At 30.1% G+C, this 17,517-nt stretch overlaps 1 protein-coding gene across 1 annotated transcript in view; it reads right to left on the bottom strand.

Moving 5' to 3' along the window:
• The window catches only part of LOC118193455 (cell adhesion molecule Dscam1-like), an 809,657-nt gene that overhangs the window by 78,173 nt on the left and 713,967 nt on the right, over window positions 1–17,517 (bottom strand). The window contains exons 21-22 of the mRNA XM_085823336.1: window positions 15,975–16,160; window positions 6,478–6,771 (exon numbers count right to left, since the gene is read on the bottom strand). Coding sequence (XP_085679462.1) covers window positions 6,478–6,771; window positions 15,975–16,160 — 480 coding nt within the window. The remainder of the gene's footprint in view (window positions 1–6,477; window positions 6,772–15,974; window positions 16,161–17,517) is intronic.

The following is a 17,517-nucleotide window of genomic DNA, read 5'->3' as shown; positions in this document are numbered from 1 at the left end:
TAAAATTGTTTTGAAAGAATATCATGCCAAGGAAGATAAATTAATTTTAAAATTCTTCATTTGAAATACGAGTAAATTATTTCATTTGAAATATGACTAAATTCTAGATTTAACGCAGCAGTGGGTCTCCTCGCCCATTGGATGAGATATTTCTCGCTTTATTTTTCAATTTGTTTATGGAGTAAAAATTGCTCGAGGCTTCAAGTGAATCTTTCACCTGATTAAAATCCCTGCTGCGTTATCGCAAAGCTCTGATGTAGGCTTCACATTTCTTACAAATATGTTTGAAAAATAAATAAATCTTTGCTTAAGTTTAAATTAAAATCTTGATTTGTACTAGAATTCTAGAAACCTTGAAGGAATAACAACAGCAGTATTTTTGTTTTATTTCACAGATGATCCTGAAATGAGGAGAAAAAATAAATATTCATATTGCACTTAAAAAAATAAATAAACATATATCATGCTTTCGTATATTCTTGCTTTAAGATTAGAGATTGTGTGGTATTACTTGTTTCAAAATTAATTTATAGCTGTTTAAGGTTTGGGAGATTTTTGTATAGACAGAAATATACAACAGTAAAGCAGACACATCAGAACCTGCGCTTCAGATTTTCAAAAATATGTAACATTAGAAAGCTTAGCAAATGAACAAGACAAAATAAAAATAAAATAAAGGAATAAGAAAATACAGTTCATCATTAATTAAAACGAAGAAATCAGAATTTGAGTACTTTATCCGTAAAATTATTTCTGCAGTATATCATGTAATTTAAAAATATTTTACATCATAAAAAAACCTTTTCCTGTGGTTGGTATAAGATATTTTACTTGCCGTTTTAATTCAAAATTTTTCTTTCAGAAATGCATACATTTAATTTATGATGAATAATCAGAGACGGCTTTCTAAAAAGCTCTTAATCAATAGGCGCTTAGCCCATGGGGTGCCCTGAGCGTTCGAGCCCTTCCTCATGTCCATTAATTTCGTAAAATAATCTGATGTGTACACTACATGACTTCCTTCTACGGAATATTAAATTATACGCATTTTTCCTCTATTTCATTTAAACTTATTTCCTCGAATTTCATTAGAGATATATTTCTCATTCAATTAATTCAGGTATCACTTCACGGCAAAGCAAAAATACCTAAAGACTCAAAATACCTTCATTAAAAACTGAAAGATATAGAAAAACATAAAACACGAAATACAGTTAAAACAATTTAAAAAAACAATTTTCACAATAAAAATTACAGCTACCACGCAAAAACAAGCCATTATGCCAGAGTACAAGAAGGCAGATTTTTCGGTGCACAAAAATAAAAAGTTTCCTTTTGGTCCCACTCGGCGAAAAGACACTGAAGGCGCAGAAAGAATTAATTCAATATTCTGCTACGTTTCAAATATAAACAAATATGGCAGCTATGGTAAAACAAAAACACTCTTAGCCGCCCTTAAACAACTTTCAATTTTAAAGCAAAAAAAATGCCTAATTTACCACTCTATAAGATGAAAAAAAACTGAGGTCACTGAGCCAAGTAACAGAATGGGTGTATATATATATATATAATGTACCAGCTTTTGTCCGGAATAAATAGATTGGTCAAGAATCATAGACGTAGTCGAAGCTCAATGTATCAGACGATAAGTTTAAAAAACAGGATCCATTTATTATTATTCAGGAGAAATAGCAGTTACAAGAATCAGATCTCTGGAGTAAATAAAAAAGAACTACTAAGAACTTTTTGTAAGAAGTTTACTGCATCGTTACATTAAAGAAAAGACCCCGATATTCCTTTGCGAGTCCTTTGATAGCCTCTGGAAAGGCGGAGCTTCCAAGAAATGATGTCAGCCTCGTCAGCCATTCCAGTTCGCTTTAAATATCTCCAGAACATATATATATATATATATATATATATATATATATATATATACTTTTGGTGAGACGGATTGCAACCAAAATGAGAGATGCACAAGTACATGTTAGCAATACTCTGTGCAAAATGGCAATGTTCTGAGGCTACTCGTCTAGGAGTTATTCGAGATACATACATATATATATACGTACTCTATAAAATTCGTACGTGTATAAAAATCTCTTCTTAACCCATTTTAAATCAGTTTTATAATTCGTTTGGGGATAGGGGAAAAAGAGTCTTTATTCTGTCCTTACGTACAGATGTCATGCAAAAGCATCGTTAACTTGCATTCGATAGTAGTCAAAATGAATATTCGATGAAATGTGAAATATTTCGTTGAAATGTGATACCTGGAATTTTTTGTGATTACAATACTTCCTTTACTTCGTATAAGGAAGTAAATATGTAACAATTTAAAAAAAAGTTTTGATTGATAAAAATTACAACTTTTTAAAAGCAGAAACTTTTAAATTTTGATATAACTTGAAGAAAAATATTTCTGTTTTAGATAACGCTAGACGTCGTAGTCATCATATTATGTCTACGACGCTTAGCGTTATCCATAACACTTCTGTCCATAACAATTACATTCTCAACCATATACGTCAAATGCTAATGTCCTTGCTATATAAAATCTCGCTGAAAATACACAACTAAAGAATAAAATACCAAAGTAAAATTTTAGAAGTCATCGGAAGTTTCTCAAATGCATTAGCAAATAACAAATGTAATGAAAAACGACAGATTTAAAACTACTCAAATGCCTTAGATTAGCACTCATTTTAAAGAAATTTTCTGCGCATTTAAAAGCATCTTAGACGAAATGACTCTTTTTTTGTTTGCTTTTAAACTGTGTATTAAACCTAAGTTTATCCATAAAACTTAATAAATCAAACTACAGATTAGCAGTGATCTTGAAGAAGTTATGCATGCAGGTGGGATTCGCATCTCTTTTCATTAGGCCAAGTGACTAAACTAAATGGCTAAACGCACGAAAAATGGTAATTCGCTTTTCGTTCCATTCGGAGAGTTGGAATATCAAGCTGCGTGAGTTTTCTAGGATTTGTTTAGTGTTCAACGCATATATGTATATATATTTATATATATACTTATTGGATTGTCCCCCTGGCGTTTCTTGAATCGAAAATTTTGCGTGAAAAATAAAATGTTTTGCAATGTGTCTTATGTTATTCAGTAGCAAATTATATGCTGTACAAAATAGTGTGTTTAGTTTTTTATGTTGATACAGTTTATGTTCTTTTCAAGTCATTAAACTGAAGTGTCAAGTCGACAAAAGAGAGAATTTTCGACATCTTCATTTCGAGGTGCCAAAGCCACAGAAGCTTCTCGAGAGGTTTGTGAAGTGAATGTCAAAGAAGCAATGACTCTTAGGACCACTCAAATAAATTTAAGCTATTCGAAGACAGTGATTTGTACCGTCGAGGCATTTAACAGCGATGAAGTTGTAAATACCAACCAATACATTATTGATTGATTTACTTTTCATTTCTTGCTTGTTTTTGTGGAATCTTAAAATAATGGCCATAACTTATAGGCCGAAAGTTAACTGTGAACACAGCGTTTATGTCACAGAACGGTCGTTTCAGGCAAGAATCCTGTAATCGTTTCTCAAATAATTAGTTAATGCTTTACACCTGGCTTGTAATTTAAATCAAATTGGTCAAATGCTCAGTAGTTGATTTTCTGATCTCTTTTAGATTTTGCTTTGCTTGTATACGGAATCAGATTGATTCGGTATCTTCCTAATTTAATAATTTTCAATTGGGTCTTCCATATAAATACGCTTAAATATATGAACTCGCTTCCATTAATTACTGAAGCTCGCTTCTATTAATTATATTTCTATTAATTATTGAATCTAATAATTAATAGAAGCGCTGAAACTCGATTCTATTAATTATTGTTCATTAGTAGGAAATTTATTTTCGTCTTGAAAAGTCAATTAATTTCCGCTCAGTGGCAATAAATAGTTCTCTAATTTCTATTAAGGTGTTTCTCCTAAATTTTCGTCCTTTACAGTTTTATCACATTTCCTTAAATTTAATTCCATGATGTTTATATCGTGTTTTTCAACTTACTTATAGTTTAAACTTTATTTACATGCTCTAGCTCGTACTTTTTACTCAAATAGTTTTAAAATTTCCAACTTTACTTTCTATTCTTAGGAGATAATTCTGCTCTATTAAATAATTTATATACATTATATAGTGTTTTTTTCCCCTGATTTTAAGCGTACGCATACTATTTGAGGTACACCTGAAGTTTGATAAAAACCAAAAAGCACAGTTACTGTTTAGTTAGACTTATAATAATCAGTCAGGAATGCTCTTTTGTTAATTGAGCTATTCGTATTTCGATTCAGATAGAAACAAAATATTTGACTTGTGCTGTATCTGTTACGTATCTCTCCTTGAATAATGTAAAGTTTGGATGCTTGTTAACAAGAATTCGGCAGAAGAGCTGTCGTAATTATTATGCATAAACTTTTAAGCTCTAGTCTCTATGCATATACTTCCCACCTTGTTCGTATATAGAACATCAGCTTTCTTATTGTAATTTTGTAGGTAAGGGAGTTAATTTATTTGTGCATTTCTTTTAACGACAGCGTCTCCATTATAATTATTTATTTTACAAGAGTTTTTTAATAGCACAAAAGGGGATATTAGTCTCAAAATGTTATGTCGTATAAGTAAAAATGCATAGTTTCACTTTCGTTTGGGTCTGTTGCCATTCGGCAAAATGTAAGATATTTAGCTTTCAAAATGAATCTGCCTCTTGTGGATTAACAAACTAAGCTATTTGAAAGCTGCTGAATATATTCATCTAGATGAATCTGAATTAAAGGCATTCAATTCAAAGTACATTGCAGAATAAAGAAGAACATTAAAAACGAAAAGTAAGTGGTGTATCGTTTAATAGACTTTTAAAAAGTCTTGCAGATCGTACACCAGCGTATTTTCATGTATTTACCATACACCGATGCATTTTGATGTACAAAATATACGTATATTGCAATACATTGGCGCTGTGGTTATTTATATGGTCGACTTTACAATTAATTGTCACTTCTGGCGTTTATTGTTAGCCTGGAGTAGATGCATTGAATTTAAAATGTTCCATTTAGAGCACGTTTAAAATATTCATAGACAAGTCCATTAACTGATGAACACTTTCACATCAACAAGGATACACCAATGAGTATTATAGGATATTTTTAATATCGGTGTTAAAAAGAAAGGAGAAAACGTTCACTTTTTTTGAAACAGCAATTTAATCGTAACATGGTAAGAACCAAAATCCAAGTATGGGGGATCAAAAAGTCAGTATAATTTTGAAAACATAGTAAATCACGGAATAATGTAGATAGAGAGGTAAAAATTGACACACATACTTAGAATGACATGAGGTTTTATTAGAAAAGCAATAATCTGATCAGATAAGCAATAATTAGCATAACAAATTAAGACAAAGCAAAGATGATGTTCTGTACAGGAAATGCTCAATATGTTCACCATCATTCCTCAGCAATAGCTGTAGTCGAGGAATAATGTTGTGAACAGCACTGTAAAGCATATTCGGAGTTATGGTGAGGCATTGGCGTCGGATGTTGTCTTTCAGCATCCGTAGAGATGTCGGTCGATCACGATACACTTCAGGTAAACCCAAAGCCAATAATCGCACTGACTGAGGTCTGGGGACTGGGAGGCCAAGCATGACGAAAGTGGCGGCTGAGCACACGATCATCACCAAGCGACGCGCTCAAGAGATCTTTCACGCGTCTAGCAATATGGGGTGGAGAGCCATCCTGCATAAAAATCATACGTTCCAGTAGGTGTTTATCAGAAAGGCTGGGGACGATGCGATTCTGTAACATATCGTCGTACCTCTCACCCGTCACGGTAGCAGTTACGAAACCAGAATCACGCATTTCCTCGAATAAAAAAGGCCCGATAACAGTAGATGTGGTAAATCCAACCCATACTTTTGAACTTTTTTTCGGTTCTAATAAAAACCCATGTCATTCTAAGTATGTGTGTCAATTTTTACCTCTCTATCTAATTATTCCATGATTTATTAAGTTTTCAAAATTATACTGACTTTTTGATCACCCGGTACTTTAAGAAATTCGTACATAGATTTTACTTTTGTACGGAACGTCAGTGCTGAACTATTGAATTATGTTTGTTATTTTTGGTATCATCAACCAAAGAAGAACATGAAGATTTAAACATTCCATGTTATATTCAGGAATAATGCTAAGAAATAATCAATTAATACATTACTATTAGTATCATTTTGTTTTTCTCTAAATTTTCCTAAGTATTTGCTCTTTAAAATAACAAAACAAGTGTAAAATAAAGAAAAAGATAACTTCATCAATAACATAAAAGTTAGGAAATAGTAAAAATCTTAACAACTAGTCCTACGGCCATTTGGAACAAATGTAACACACAGCCTCCCGCCAATTTTTTATTTATTTATTGCTTTATTTTTTGTTAATATTGTAACATACTTGTAAAACAACACTTTGCTTACCACCCATCAGTGTTAATGTAGATGTAACGTACTCCACTTCTGTTGGACCTACACTGTTGTGAGCAGTGACGAGTATATTATACCATGTGCTTGGAATTAAATCAGTAATTTTTGCGTACTCTTCATCTGCCTCAATGCGAGAAGATAAAACATGCCATTCAGATTGTCTCTGTTGTTTGTACTGGATAGCAAAGAACATGATAGGGCAGCCACCATTCTTCCACGCACTTAACCGGAGGATGAATGTTGTTGCGTTGCGGGTTATAAACGCATGCTCGCTGGCTGCAATGGGAACTGCAAATGGAAAATAAAATTCATTAAACCAAGTAACAGGATATTCAGTTTCATTTAGTGTACACGTATAAACCACTGCAATAAAAACTAATATATTAAATAAGAAATTAGTAACTGAGGTCATTTAAACAGGCAGTGTATTTCATAACATGAAATTTGAAACGGAAAAAAAATAAGTAGTAATTAAGGATAGAGCTCAACTGAAGTTTTCAATCGGAGAAGAATACATTTTTGATCTGTTAATCTGTTAATGTATAGATAATTCGTATGTTTCTTCTTAAAATATTACAGTAAAATATACTAATGGAAAAGAGCTAAAAAAGACACTAAAACACTAAAAATTGTATTGAAATTTGTCAATTTGTAAGTAGTTCATTTTATGATTATAATGATATTACGAAAATAAACAAGAGAAAATTTAGAAATCATAATCAAAATAAGAGTGAGACAATTATTGCTCAAAGATTAAATATTAAATTATAAAATAGTTATTATAGTCATAAATAAACTACACAAATAAGAAATCTAAATCAAAATAAGAGTGAGCCAAATATTGCTTAAGGATTAAATATTAAAATATAAAAAAATATTGCAATCATAAATAAATTATACAAATTTAGTTGTGAAATGGATCTGTATTTTTCCGTCACTCTTTCCTTTATTATATTTCCCATTTAATTTTGATTTCAAACATATATTTTAGTTTAAATGTCGATTTAAATCAGATTGCAATATCAGCAGATAAAAATATTCTTTTCATATGGTATGTATGTTAAGCTCGGACAAGTAATACTCTTCATTGCAAATTTTTGTATAAAATACTTTTGTTGCTTGGAAATCATAATAAAGTTTCATAAAGTTTTATATAAAGGAAATTATTTTTAAAACTGAAGCTACATCAAATAGGTGATCATTCAGTATTTTTGAGGAAGAAAATAAAAACTGAGATTGGAAATCACCTCTTTAAGATTATAACCTCTACAGATGTCTGTTAAGTGTATGGAACTAAAAGATGGTCTTCTTTGAGAGAATTGCGATGCATTTGCGAAATTCCATGAACATCAATAGACGAAAATGACAGTTCTACCTCAGAAGCCGGAGCTAAGGGTCAGCGTGGGAGGGAGGCTTATCTGAAAATGGTGACAGGGAGCCTTATCGAGTAGGGTAGTTGCTACGTTACAGAAAAAAGACGTGTGCTTAGGTTTTTCTTTTCTATTTTGGTGATTTAAGCATTTAGTAGTTATATCATAATGTGTAAACTTTCTTATTTATATTGATTTCTTAAAGATATATATCAAGTAGGTGTTTTAAGTGACTGATACAGTTATTTTCTTTAAACAGATATTAGTACAGAATAAAATGTTTCTTTAGCAGTATAACTTCTTTGGAAACCCGAAGTATCTACAATACTGCTACATATAATGGGTTTCATATAGGCAATACATTTTAAACCAAATAAAAAGTTTATTAAAATACAAATCATAGTGAGTACTATTTTTTAATTTGATGATTTAGACATTTATATCCATGTCATCACTTATGAACTTACTTACTTATATTGAGTTCTTAAAAACATATATCATATACGTGGTTGATTTTCTTTAAACATAAATTACTATACAATAAAATGTTCACAGTATAACCTCTTTGGAAGATGATTATTTTCTTACTTGTATTTATCCTATCACTGAATATCTACAAAACTGCTACATTACTGATACTTGTTAGCCATACTTTTAACTTATTTGCTATACTTTACTAGTGTAATTACTAAAACACGCGTTTTTGTGTGTTATATTATTGAATGTTGGATGTAATTTTTAACTCTTTTCATTCTTTTCAACGTTAGTGATCTTCAACATATTAAGTATTTTAACTTATTTCATGTATTTTCAGATTATATACCTGACTTTTATTTAATTTTAGATGTAAATTTTAACTTCTTTTCTAGGTTTTAAAGTTTTTAGTTTCCAACCTACTCTGAATTTTAACTAATTTGCTAGATTTTTACACTATGTACATGACTTTAATTTATAGCTACTTTCATACGTTTCAGCCTTCGTAATTTCAAACACACTTTTAATTTTAGTTTAATTCCTATATTTGCTGATATTGTTTGACATATGAACTTTACTTAATTTTAGATGTAATTTTTAACTTGTTTCGTACATTTTAAACCTTCGTAGTTTTTAAAGTACTCTAAGTTAGCATGCCTTTGTAGTGTAGTGGTCAGCACGCTCGGCGCGTATTTGAAAGGCCCGTGGTTCGAGTCCCCGCGAAGGCGTTGAACATTTTCAGCCACTCCTGCTTCGAAATAACCTAATGCCTCCACAATGTCCTGTGTCTGAGTTTGCCCTTCTTCTCTTCTTATAATCGTATGCTATTTGTCATAATATGTCAGATATCTTCTCAACGACACAGGTCACCATCCAAACGGTAAAGTTTATTCAACTGTTAGTATAGTGCCTGAAATTAGAATTTTAGGCAGCCACTTGCACTCCTTTCTACACATGTGAAAAGAGCTAGAGCAAACATTTGCGTGTTTGGGGGTAATACATCTGAATCCTATCGGCTTACGTGGAAATGTAATGTTCAGTTGCCAACCAACGACGGTGCATTGGACTTAATTTTATTGGATTAGCATAACCCATCTTATTATAGCTGTAAGTTTAATTTTTACCGCCACTATACTTTTCCTGAGATCTAGAAGATACTCAAGCTGTTTATTACACATAAATATTTTAAATGTTCTGTTGATGAAAAGCAGAAACCTGACTAATTGGCATAGGAAACACTATTATAAAACGCATAAAACTTCGAATAAGCTGCATATATATATTTTATAACTCAACTGCGTTGAAAATATATTTTCAGACATGTGGTAATTAATTTATGTTTTGGGAATAATCTGCATCCAAGAAATTAAGATACCACCGACATATTTTCAAAAATATGCGTTTAACTTGTTTGTTTCCACATGTTATTTAGAAATCCTGTTAGCACTGTTTTAAAGTAGAACAATAGTCTTGGACAATGACACTAGATGGCAGCACAAGTCACTTGTAATTGTTTTCATTTTCAGTTTTAATTGACTGAAAATTTCCGAGTCCCAATCATTATCCTTTTTAATATAATAATGGAAGCCATACACTTTATTACAGTTTGCTGGGATATTAATAACAATAACAAAATAATTGTCCTAAATTTTATTGATTCATAATGGATTAATACAATTTTTTTCACTTCTGTTTATTTAACTTATTTAGCGTTTAGACGAAAAAATAGCATAGAATAATTACTGCATGGAAAACTGGAATAATGTCGAACTGCTAATTTACAGCTAAAGAAACTCTAAATATTTAAACTCTTATTTTTATGATTTCATCGTAGGCTCTGAAAACTGCACTTTAAGTTTTATAGTAAAAAAACTGAGCTTTTTTTTAATAATATAAAATACTTATGTAAGCATCTATATAATAAAAATGTCAAACCAAAAATTATGCCGATTGAGTTGGCAGGTCTTCCTCTTTATAGAGATTACCTCACTTAAATTGGCTTTTACAAAACTACCCAATAATGTATCAGCTAAGAAATGCCTATTTGTAACTAGGCAAGCGGGAATGCATATTATGGCTCGTGGGTTGGCAAATCTCATATGGTGGGATTTTTTTTTTTTTTTTTTTTTTTTTTTTGAGTATCGAATAAAACATCCTATATTTAGGAGGTTTTTTTTTAAATTTCTCTTTTAATGTAATAATAATAATAATAATAATAATAATAATAATAATAATAATAATAATAATAAAAACCTTGGAATCTGTTTTTCCAGTTTTTAACTTAAAAAACTTATTAAATTTTTATTTTAATATTATCAAATTAGTTTTCAAAAATGGGAACCTATCTTTTTATAATGATATTCATACATTATGCAAATTAAATTAAACAGTAATGGACGATTACAGTGCAAGCTTTTTTTGGAGGGTGAAAATTAAGGAACGAAATTATCTACTTCACTCTAGCAGATATTCCGATCACAGAAACCCCTGCAGTTTGCAAATACGGTACGAATATGTACTAAACATAAAAGAGAATGTATTGACAACACTTTAGACAGAAAACAATATTTTTCATAGGTATCTAAGTGGAAATGAAAATGTGTGCTCTCGGATGTTAAAAAACTGGCTAGCTTGTTTTGTATTCAGCAGAAATTTAGACAATCTGTTCATGAAAAGTATCACAGAATTAAATTTGTTTAATACTACAGAGATAGACATTCATAGTTAGTATAATTTACATTAGCAAGATAATTAATTAAATAAACATTTTTATGTCGGTAATTATTTTGTTATTATAAATAAGGATAATCTCATTTTTTCGTTAAAAGATTTATTATAAACCTGGGGAAATTTTTAAAAAAAGTCAGCCAACAGTACGTTGCTTTCAGCATAAAACAAACTTTTAAAATGCCATCTTTTGTATAGTTTGTGGTTTCAAAACATTTATTTCGAATATTTGCATCGCATTAGCTCATATTAAAGTAAATGATTTTAGTGAGTAATATTTTTTCAGTATCAACTAATTTATCAATCAATGAAATCTGCATCACGCTTCAATATTTCAGCACTCTGAAGAAGCAATGTATGAAGGGTTAAAAAAATTCGTCTTAATTTTAAGCAATTACATTGCAATTTACACATATGTCCCTTAAAGCAGTCTTTATTATTAATGTGTTTTCGCAAAGCTTCGTCCACTGCTAGAAGCACTGAAACATTTCTCGTCTTGGAATTTAAGATGTAAATCGGTAGGTACAAGAATGGGTTATCGATATGAGCACTTCAAAATAATACATGTTTTAGAATTAATTGTTGAGCGAATATCCTCTCTAATTAAGACCTTGCTTCAACCGGAAAAATAATAGCATGACGTCAAAATTACCAGTATTAGTATTTTTAAAGGAGAAAAATTAAAAGTATATGCATCCACATATATGATATGCTGTTACATATTACACACATACACACATAATTTACACAGCTGAATTTCCCTGCTTAAGTCATAATATTGCAGGTAAAACAGTTATACAGTGCCGGAATAAGATTAAAGATGATGTTATTCCTACTCGAAAGGTATTATTGCGGTAAAAGAACATTTACAGTTGAGGCAAACCTTAATATATCGCCTATTCTGAAAAGGTAAAAAAAAACGAACAAAACCATATAAAAAGCGGAAAATTCAAAAATTCAAAAATAAATAAATAAATAAATAAATAAATAACATATGATTGAAATATGAAGCATGGGCCCCCCTAAGGTTGCAAATATTGCTATTAATCGTAACCAGACGAAAGACGGATTTTCTTTTTTGGCCAGCACTTTATTTCCTTCGAATATTTGGTTATAATTGCTACCTCACAAATTGGGCAAGAAAACACACAGATTAGGATAACTTAAGCAAAATGACAAAACACTACAGGGCTATCTGGCTACAGTTGCAGTTGACAGTTGACGTGAGATGGAGAGACCATCAATCTGCAAACAGGTTGTGTTGTATTGTCTCGCGTCCCTGCATATCTAGCATTAGATAATACATCAACTTACATTGTAATATATAGTCATTGTGGTTCGGGATATAATTACATAATTTATATAATTTTTACATTATTTAAGATACTCAAATTATTTTCCAGCGCAACCTACACTTACAATAGTACACATTATAAATGTACTTTACAATGACAACACTTTGCAGACTTCACCGAAATTTACAAACTCATATTGCGCGATATCCGAATACAGTAGTTGTAGTACAGCGAGTCAAACTTCTAGAAACAAACTGAGGAATATTAAATATCTGCAGACAGGAAGATATTCATTCATGAGGGACGTTTTAAGGAAAACAGGCTCGTATTTATCTTGCACTCTAGAAAAATCTACGGAAATTCACTTGCAGCTAAGGCGTTCGCCCGGATTAGAAAACTGAACGAATTACCAGTATTCAACGGACTTACCGCTAATCTGTTGATGTTCTTCAAAGTACATGCATGAGATACTGCTACTGATATTTTTAAAATTAAACCGTAGAAGACTTTTCGGATGCCAGCAAATCCGAAGGAAATTTCGCGAAAGATATCACTTCACAAATATTAATGAAAGATTTTGATATGGAGGTGGAGTTTTCTCGTTTCGCGAAAATAATATCACCTTTTTTTTCGTTTTGCTGTTTTAATCTATAGAACTGAAGATATGGAAAGCCAGTGCAGTAACCAGGTCATGGTACTGAAAAAATTCAATCATATACTATATGTTTCCTACAAGTGACGTCTTATATGGTTTGTGAAGTGACGTTTCCTCCAAGTGACGCCTTGATAACGTTGAATCAGAATGTACTTGTATTCCTTTTCCTATTATATGTATTTTTACGTATTACCGTAGTTTTAGGGATTTCTTCTGCCTTAAAAGCATTGATTTGATGGTTTTTTTTTTTTTTTTTTTTTTTTTTTTTTTTTTTCATTTTTTGAATTTTTTATTGAGAGATTTAGGGAAATTATTGGTTTTAAATTTAATTTCTTTTTTGTCTTTGTGGTTTTTGTTAAGAATTTTTTTACTATTTTGTCTATATATATGTGTGCGTAAAGAGAGAGGTAGGTAGATAGACAGATATAGATTTACATAGATAGATGCATACATACGTAGACAGACAGACAGATATAGGTATAGATATGTGTGTAAGATAAAAAAGTTGCTTAAATCAAAATTTTAAAATTCTAAATTAAATTGAAACAGTCTTTATGTAATTGTCCTTTCAATTCTAAAGGTAGTTATTGTTTATAATAAACTTTTCTGGACTGTGTCATTTCCAGATTAATCCATATTATAAGACTTTTAATTAAAGCTGGTGATGTAAATCGTTTTGAGAAATAAAACACGAACAGCCAATAATAATTTCGAGGCTTTATTCATTAGCCAAACAAAATATCTAAATCCAATCTGAATTAAGATATCTAATCCCTCTGAATTAAGATTTTGTCCTGAACATATCACATTTCGCTTCTGCTCCTTGGCCTAGTTAGACTACTGTTTGTTGCTTCTTTTTTTATCGTAAAGATTCTCAAAAATATACATTTTCTGGAAGGGGTAACGATTAATCCTCAGTTGTGCTTATAGCTCAATACATCTTCCAAGTTTTCTCTTCATTGTGTACCTTTTATTCTGTGCTTCAACATCTATCCATTCAAATTTCTCCATTTATTTGACATTTATAACGAAGCAAAAACAAACTGTAAGACAGTGTGATTATCGTGTTTCTTTTATAATTATTTTATTGTTATTATTTTTTTGTATTGTTAAATTATTATATGCATAAATTGTTAAGTATTTATAATATTGCAATGATGTTAATATCTTCTAAAGCTGAATTGTTAAAAAGATTTTTTTTTTTTTTTCAAAATTCGTTTTTTGTCCAAAATCGTAAGTTACGTTACCATGCATTTAACATTTCATGTACTCCTTTGAAAGTATAGCAAGTCTTGCCATTGCATGACAATTTAATTCTTTAATTTATTTTCATTGCAACGGTCCGATTAATCAGCGCACAGAAATGTTGCCATTTCGCGAAGCTTAAGGTCTTTAGCATATTTTCGAAGTTTAACGATCTGTAATCACCCTATAAATTGAACTTTTTAAGAAAGATAATACAAAATACATTAATAATAATCGCACTTAATCTGTATTAATTTTTTAACAATTTAAAATGTGTCTACTTAAAAATCTATCTAGTTTATATTTTTTATGAGCATTTTTATGAGCATTACTTTAATTTTGGACAGAAATTCCTAATGCCATGCATTATTTTTATTTACCTTTGCGCAGAATTGCTTGGTGTCTTCTCTCATTAACATATCAGTATGGAAAATTAAAATTAAAATTTTATATAAACTTATATAAAATTTTATATAAGTTTTATTTTTATATTGAATTCACCTCAGTGGTAAAAAAATGTATGCCCTAATATTTTAGAACTTATTATTAATAAGCGGAACTGCCTTTTCAAGAATGGACTGACACAGGATGGTGTGTGACACCAAATACATACAGTATTGATATTCATAATATGTTTATTAGGTTTTGTTTAAGATTAAACGCTTTAAACAATTTTTGAATATCCTTTTATGATTCAACATCGAAAAAGGAAATTTGAGTTTCTCAAAACGTCATGCTTTTAAAATAAAATTTAGAAGCATTTACAACCAGAAAGGAAATAAATATATGTTGAATAAAAAAAATTAAAAAAAAAAAAAATAAATAAATAAATTTAAAAAAAAAAAAAAAATAGTGATGAAGGCATCACAGAAGAACCAATATTTTCTCCTATGAAGGCATTATAGGAGAAAATACTTGGTTATTTATTCATAATAAATAGTTAATTTGTTCTTTCATTGTTATTATTATTGTAATGCTAAATCAACATTTTTAAATTCCAAAGCAGTCTAGGAACATTAGTGCTGCCATCTGTTGGAAAAGCAGTAACATATTTCTTCGCATTTGCATTCAGTATACATACCTTTTAGTGCTGCCATCTATTGCGTAAGATTTGAATCTCTGGTATTTCAAAAAATATTTCAACAATTGTTTTACATAATCAATAATAGAACAAATTTCGCCATTATTTAAATACGTTTGTCAAAAGAACAAATTGTGCACAATTTTAGCAGTTATTCAAAGCATATTAATTTAAACAACACTTAAATTATACCGGAAAAGAAATATTATAATGATAAATTTAAAATTAGACAAAAAAGCAACCTGAGGTTGGCACAGATTTTAAATAAAATTCAACAGATTTCGAGGGCGATAAGTCACAGGATTATCTTCTTCAGGGCGAAAAATCAAATTTTGAGTAGCGAAGAAGTAACAATTTGATTATTTATGCCTCTGAAGAAAGGAGCCCTGAGGCTCATTGCTGAGAAAGTTATTCTAGCTTTAAGTAAAATCGGTACCGAACATTCTTTCTGAATAGTTATAAACAACAAGTATTTGAGAAAAATATTCCTTATGTTTTAGTTCATATATGTATGCTTATTTTAAGAAGTTTCATTTCTCTGATTCCTTTATAAATTTTCCTTCGTAAGGAAACCAAACTATAAAATCGATAAAATGTATTTAAACGTTTAGAAAGTATTTAAAAATTTATAAAAAGTATCTTACCAGAACCTTCTGTTTTAGCTGAAATAACATCACTAGGTTGTCCTTTTCCCATACTGTTAAATGCTGTAATATAGAACTGATACAGAGCTCCACAATTGAGGCCTGTGAATTTATGATTAGATTTTTCAGCAGGAAGCTGAACTTCAGTCCATTCTAACCCGTGCTCCCTCCAATGAAGGACATACCCTATGGAATACAATAACTGTTTTCAATATTTTTATGATTAATGGTATATCATGAGCTTAAAATAAAATATGTTGTAATAAAAGACAAAATGATTTCACTAGTTTTAAACTATTAGTTTCATTTCTCTTAACATACGTTTTGATAGAAAACATGAATTAGAATATAATTTAGATAATTTGAGATATATGTTTTAAAAGCAATCCTTTATATTTTAAGATTTTCTTTTTAAATTTATTTATTTATTTATTTATATGTATATTTAATTTTATAGTATTTCAGCTTTAGTGTTACGTTGGATTTATTTTGAAAATACATGTTACAGAACCAGTTCTTATATTCATATTTAATACGTATTAACAGTAGAGATTACAAATAGAACATTTAATTATATTTTTAATTTAACTGAATATTTGACATAAAGAGGCCTAAGACTAAATAATTATTTCCAAGCAATTTATAGCATCTATAATTAATCTATCTTAAAAGACATACTACACTGCTATGGATCATAGTTAATAAGCAGTGTTTATTGTAATATAATCTGATGAAATATATTTTTAAAAATCTAATTTGCTGAACGCCGTAATCTTTTGTTCATTGTTCTTATGTTCTTTATAATTTACACACTTTCCAGTCATTAAGATAAATGAATAACAGAAAATTGCGCAAGTAATTAAAAATAAGCTTTTTCTATTTGAAATAAATGCAAAATGAAACAAATCTCGTACATTTTTATAGGTGCATGCTCTGAATAATATTTTGATAAAATATTATAAAGTAAATGTAACAATACTGAAAGTGGGAATTTATTCTAGAGGAGAAACTATTTATTTATTTTATTTTATTTTATTTTAATTTTTGGATATAATTCGTTTTGTAAATGGCTAATTATTTCTGTGCATGAGAAAATCAAACTGTGTAACATTTTGATAGAAGAATTATCTGTTGGTTTCTAAGAGCATAATCCAGTTGCTTTAATCTGCGTTTTTCTTTTACCAATTGATATAAAGCAATGTTCTTCCGCTTCTAACTAAACATGCAACAAGCTACACTTCGCATTACAAATTAAATATCGCTAAGGACATATATCAGATCTCTTTTATTATTTGAATGTTATCTCACTTGTCTGACAACAACATCAGCCCAAGCCCACGAAATTCATCGTGTCATAGAGTGCAGGATTGCGCCTGTCGTTGACAAGAGCTGTTAGCACCACACAGGTGGATAGTACGATGTTTGCTCATTACCATACTCAATTTTGATGAAGAGCCTCCCTGTGGGGACGGGTCCAAGGGGCTCGTATTCCTCTTTTCTGCTACCAACATCTTTCGGCTCTCCGCATAATTACAGTGTCCCC

Source organism: Stegodyphus dumicola, chromosome 9 (genome assembly GCF_044657685.1).
Source record: "Stegodyphus dumicola isolate Sdum_Otavi_A_Nest chromosome 9, ASM4465768v1".
In the NCBI taxonomy this organism is placed as follows: domain Eukaryota; kingdom Metazoa; phylum Arthropoda; class Arachnida; order Araneae; family Eresidae; genus Stegodyphus; species Stegodyphus dumicola.
This window is presented reverse-complemented; position numbering and strand designations above follow the sequence as displayed.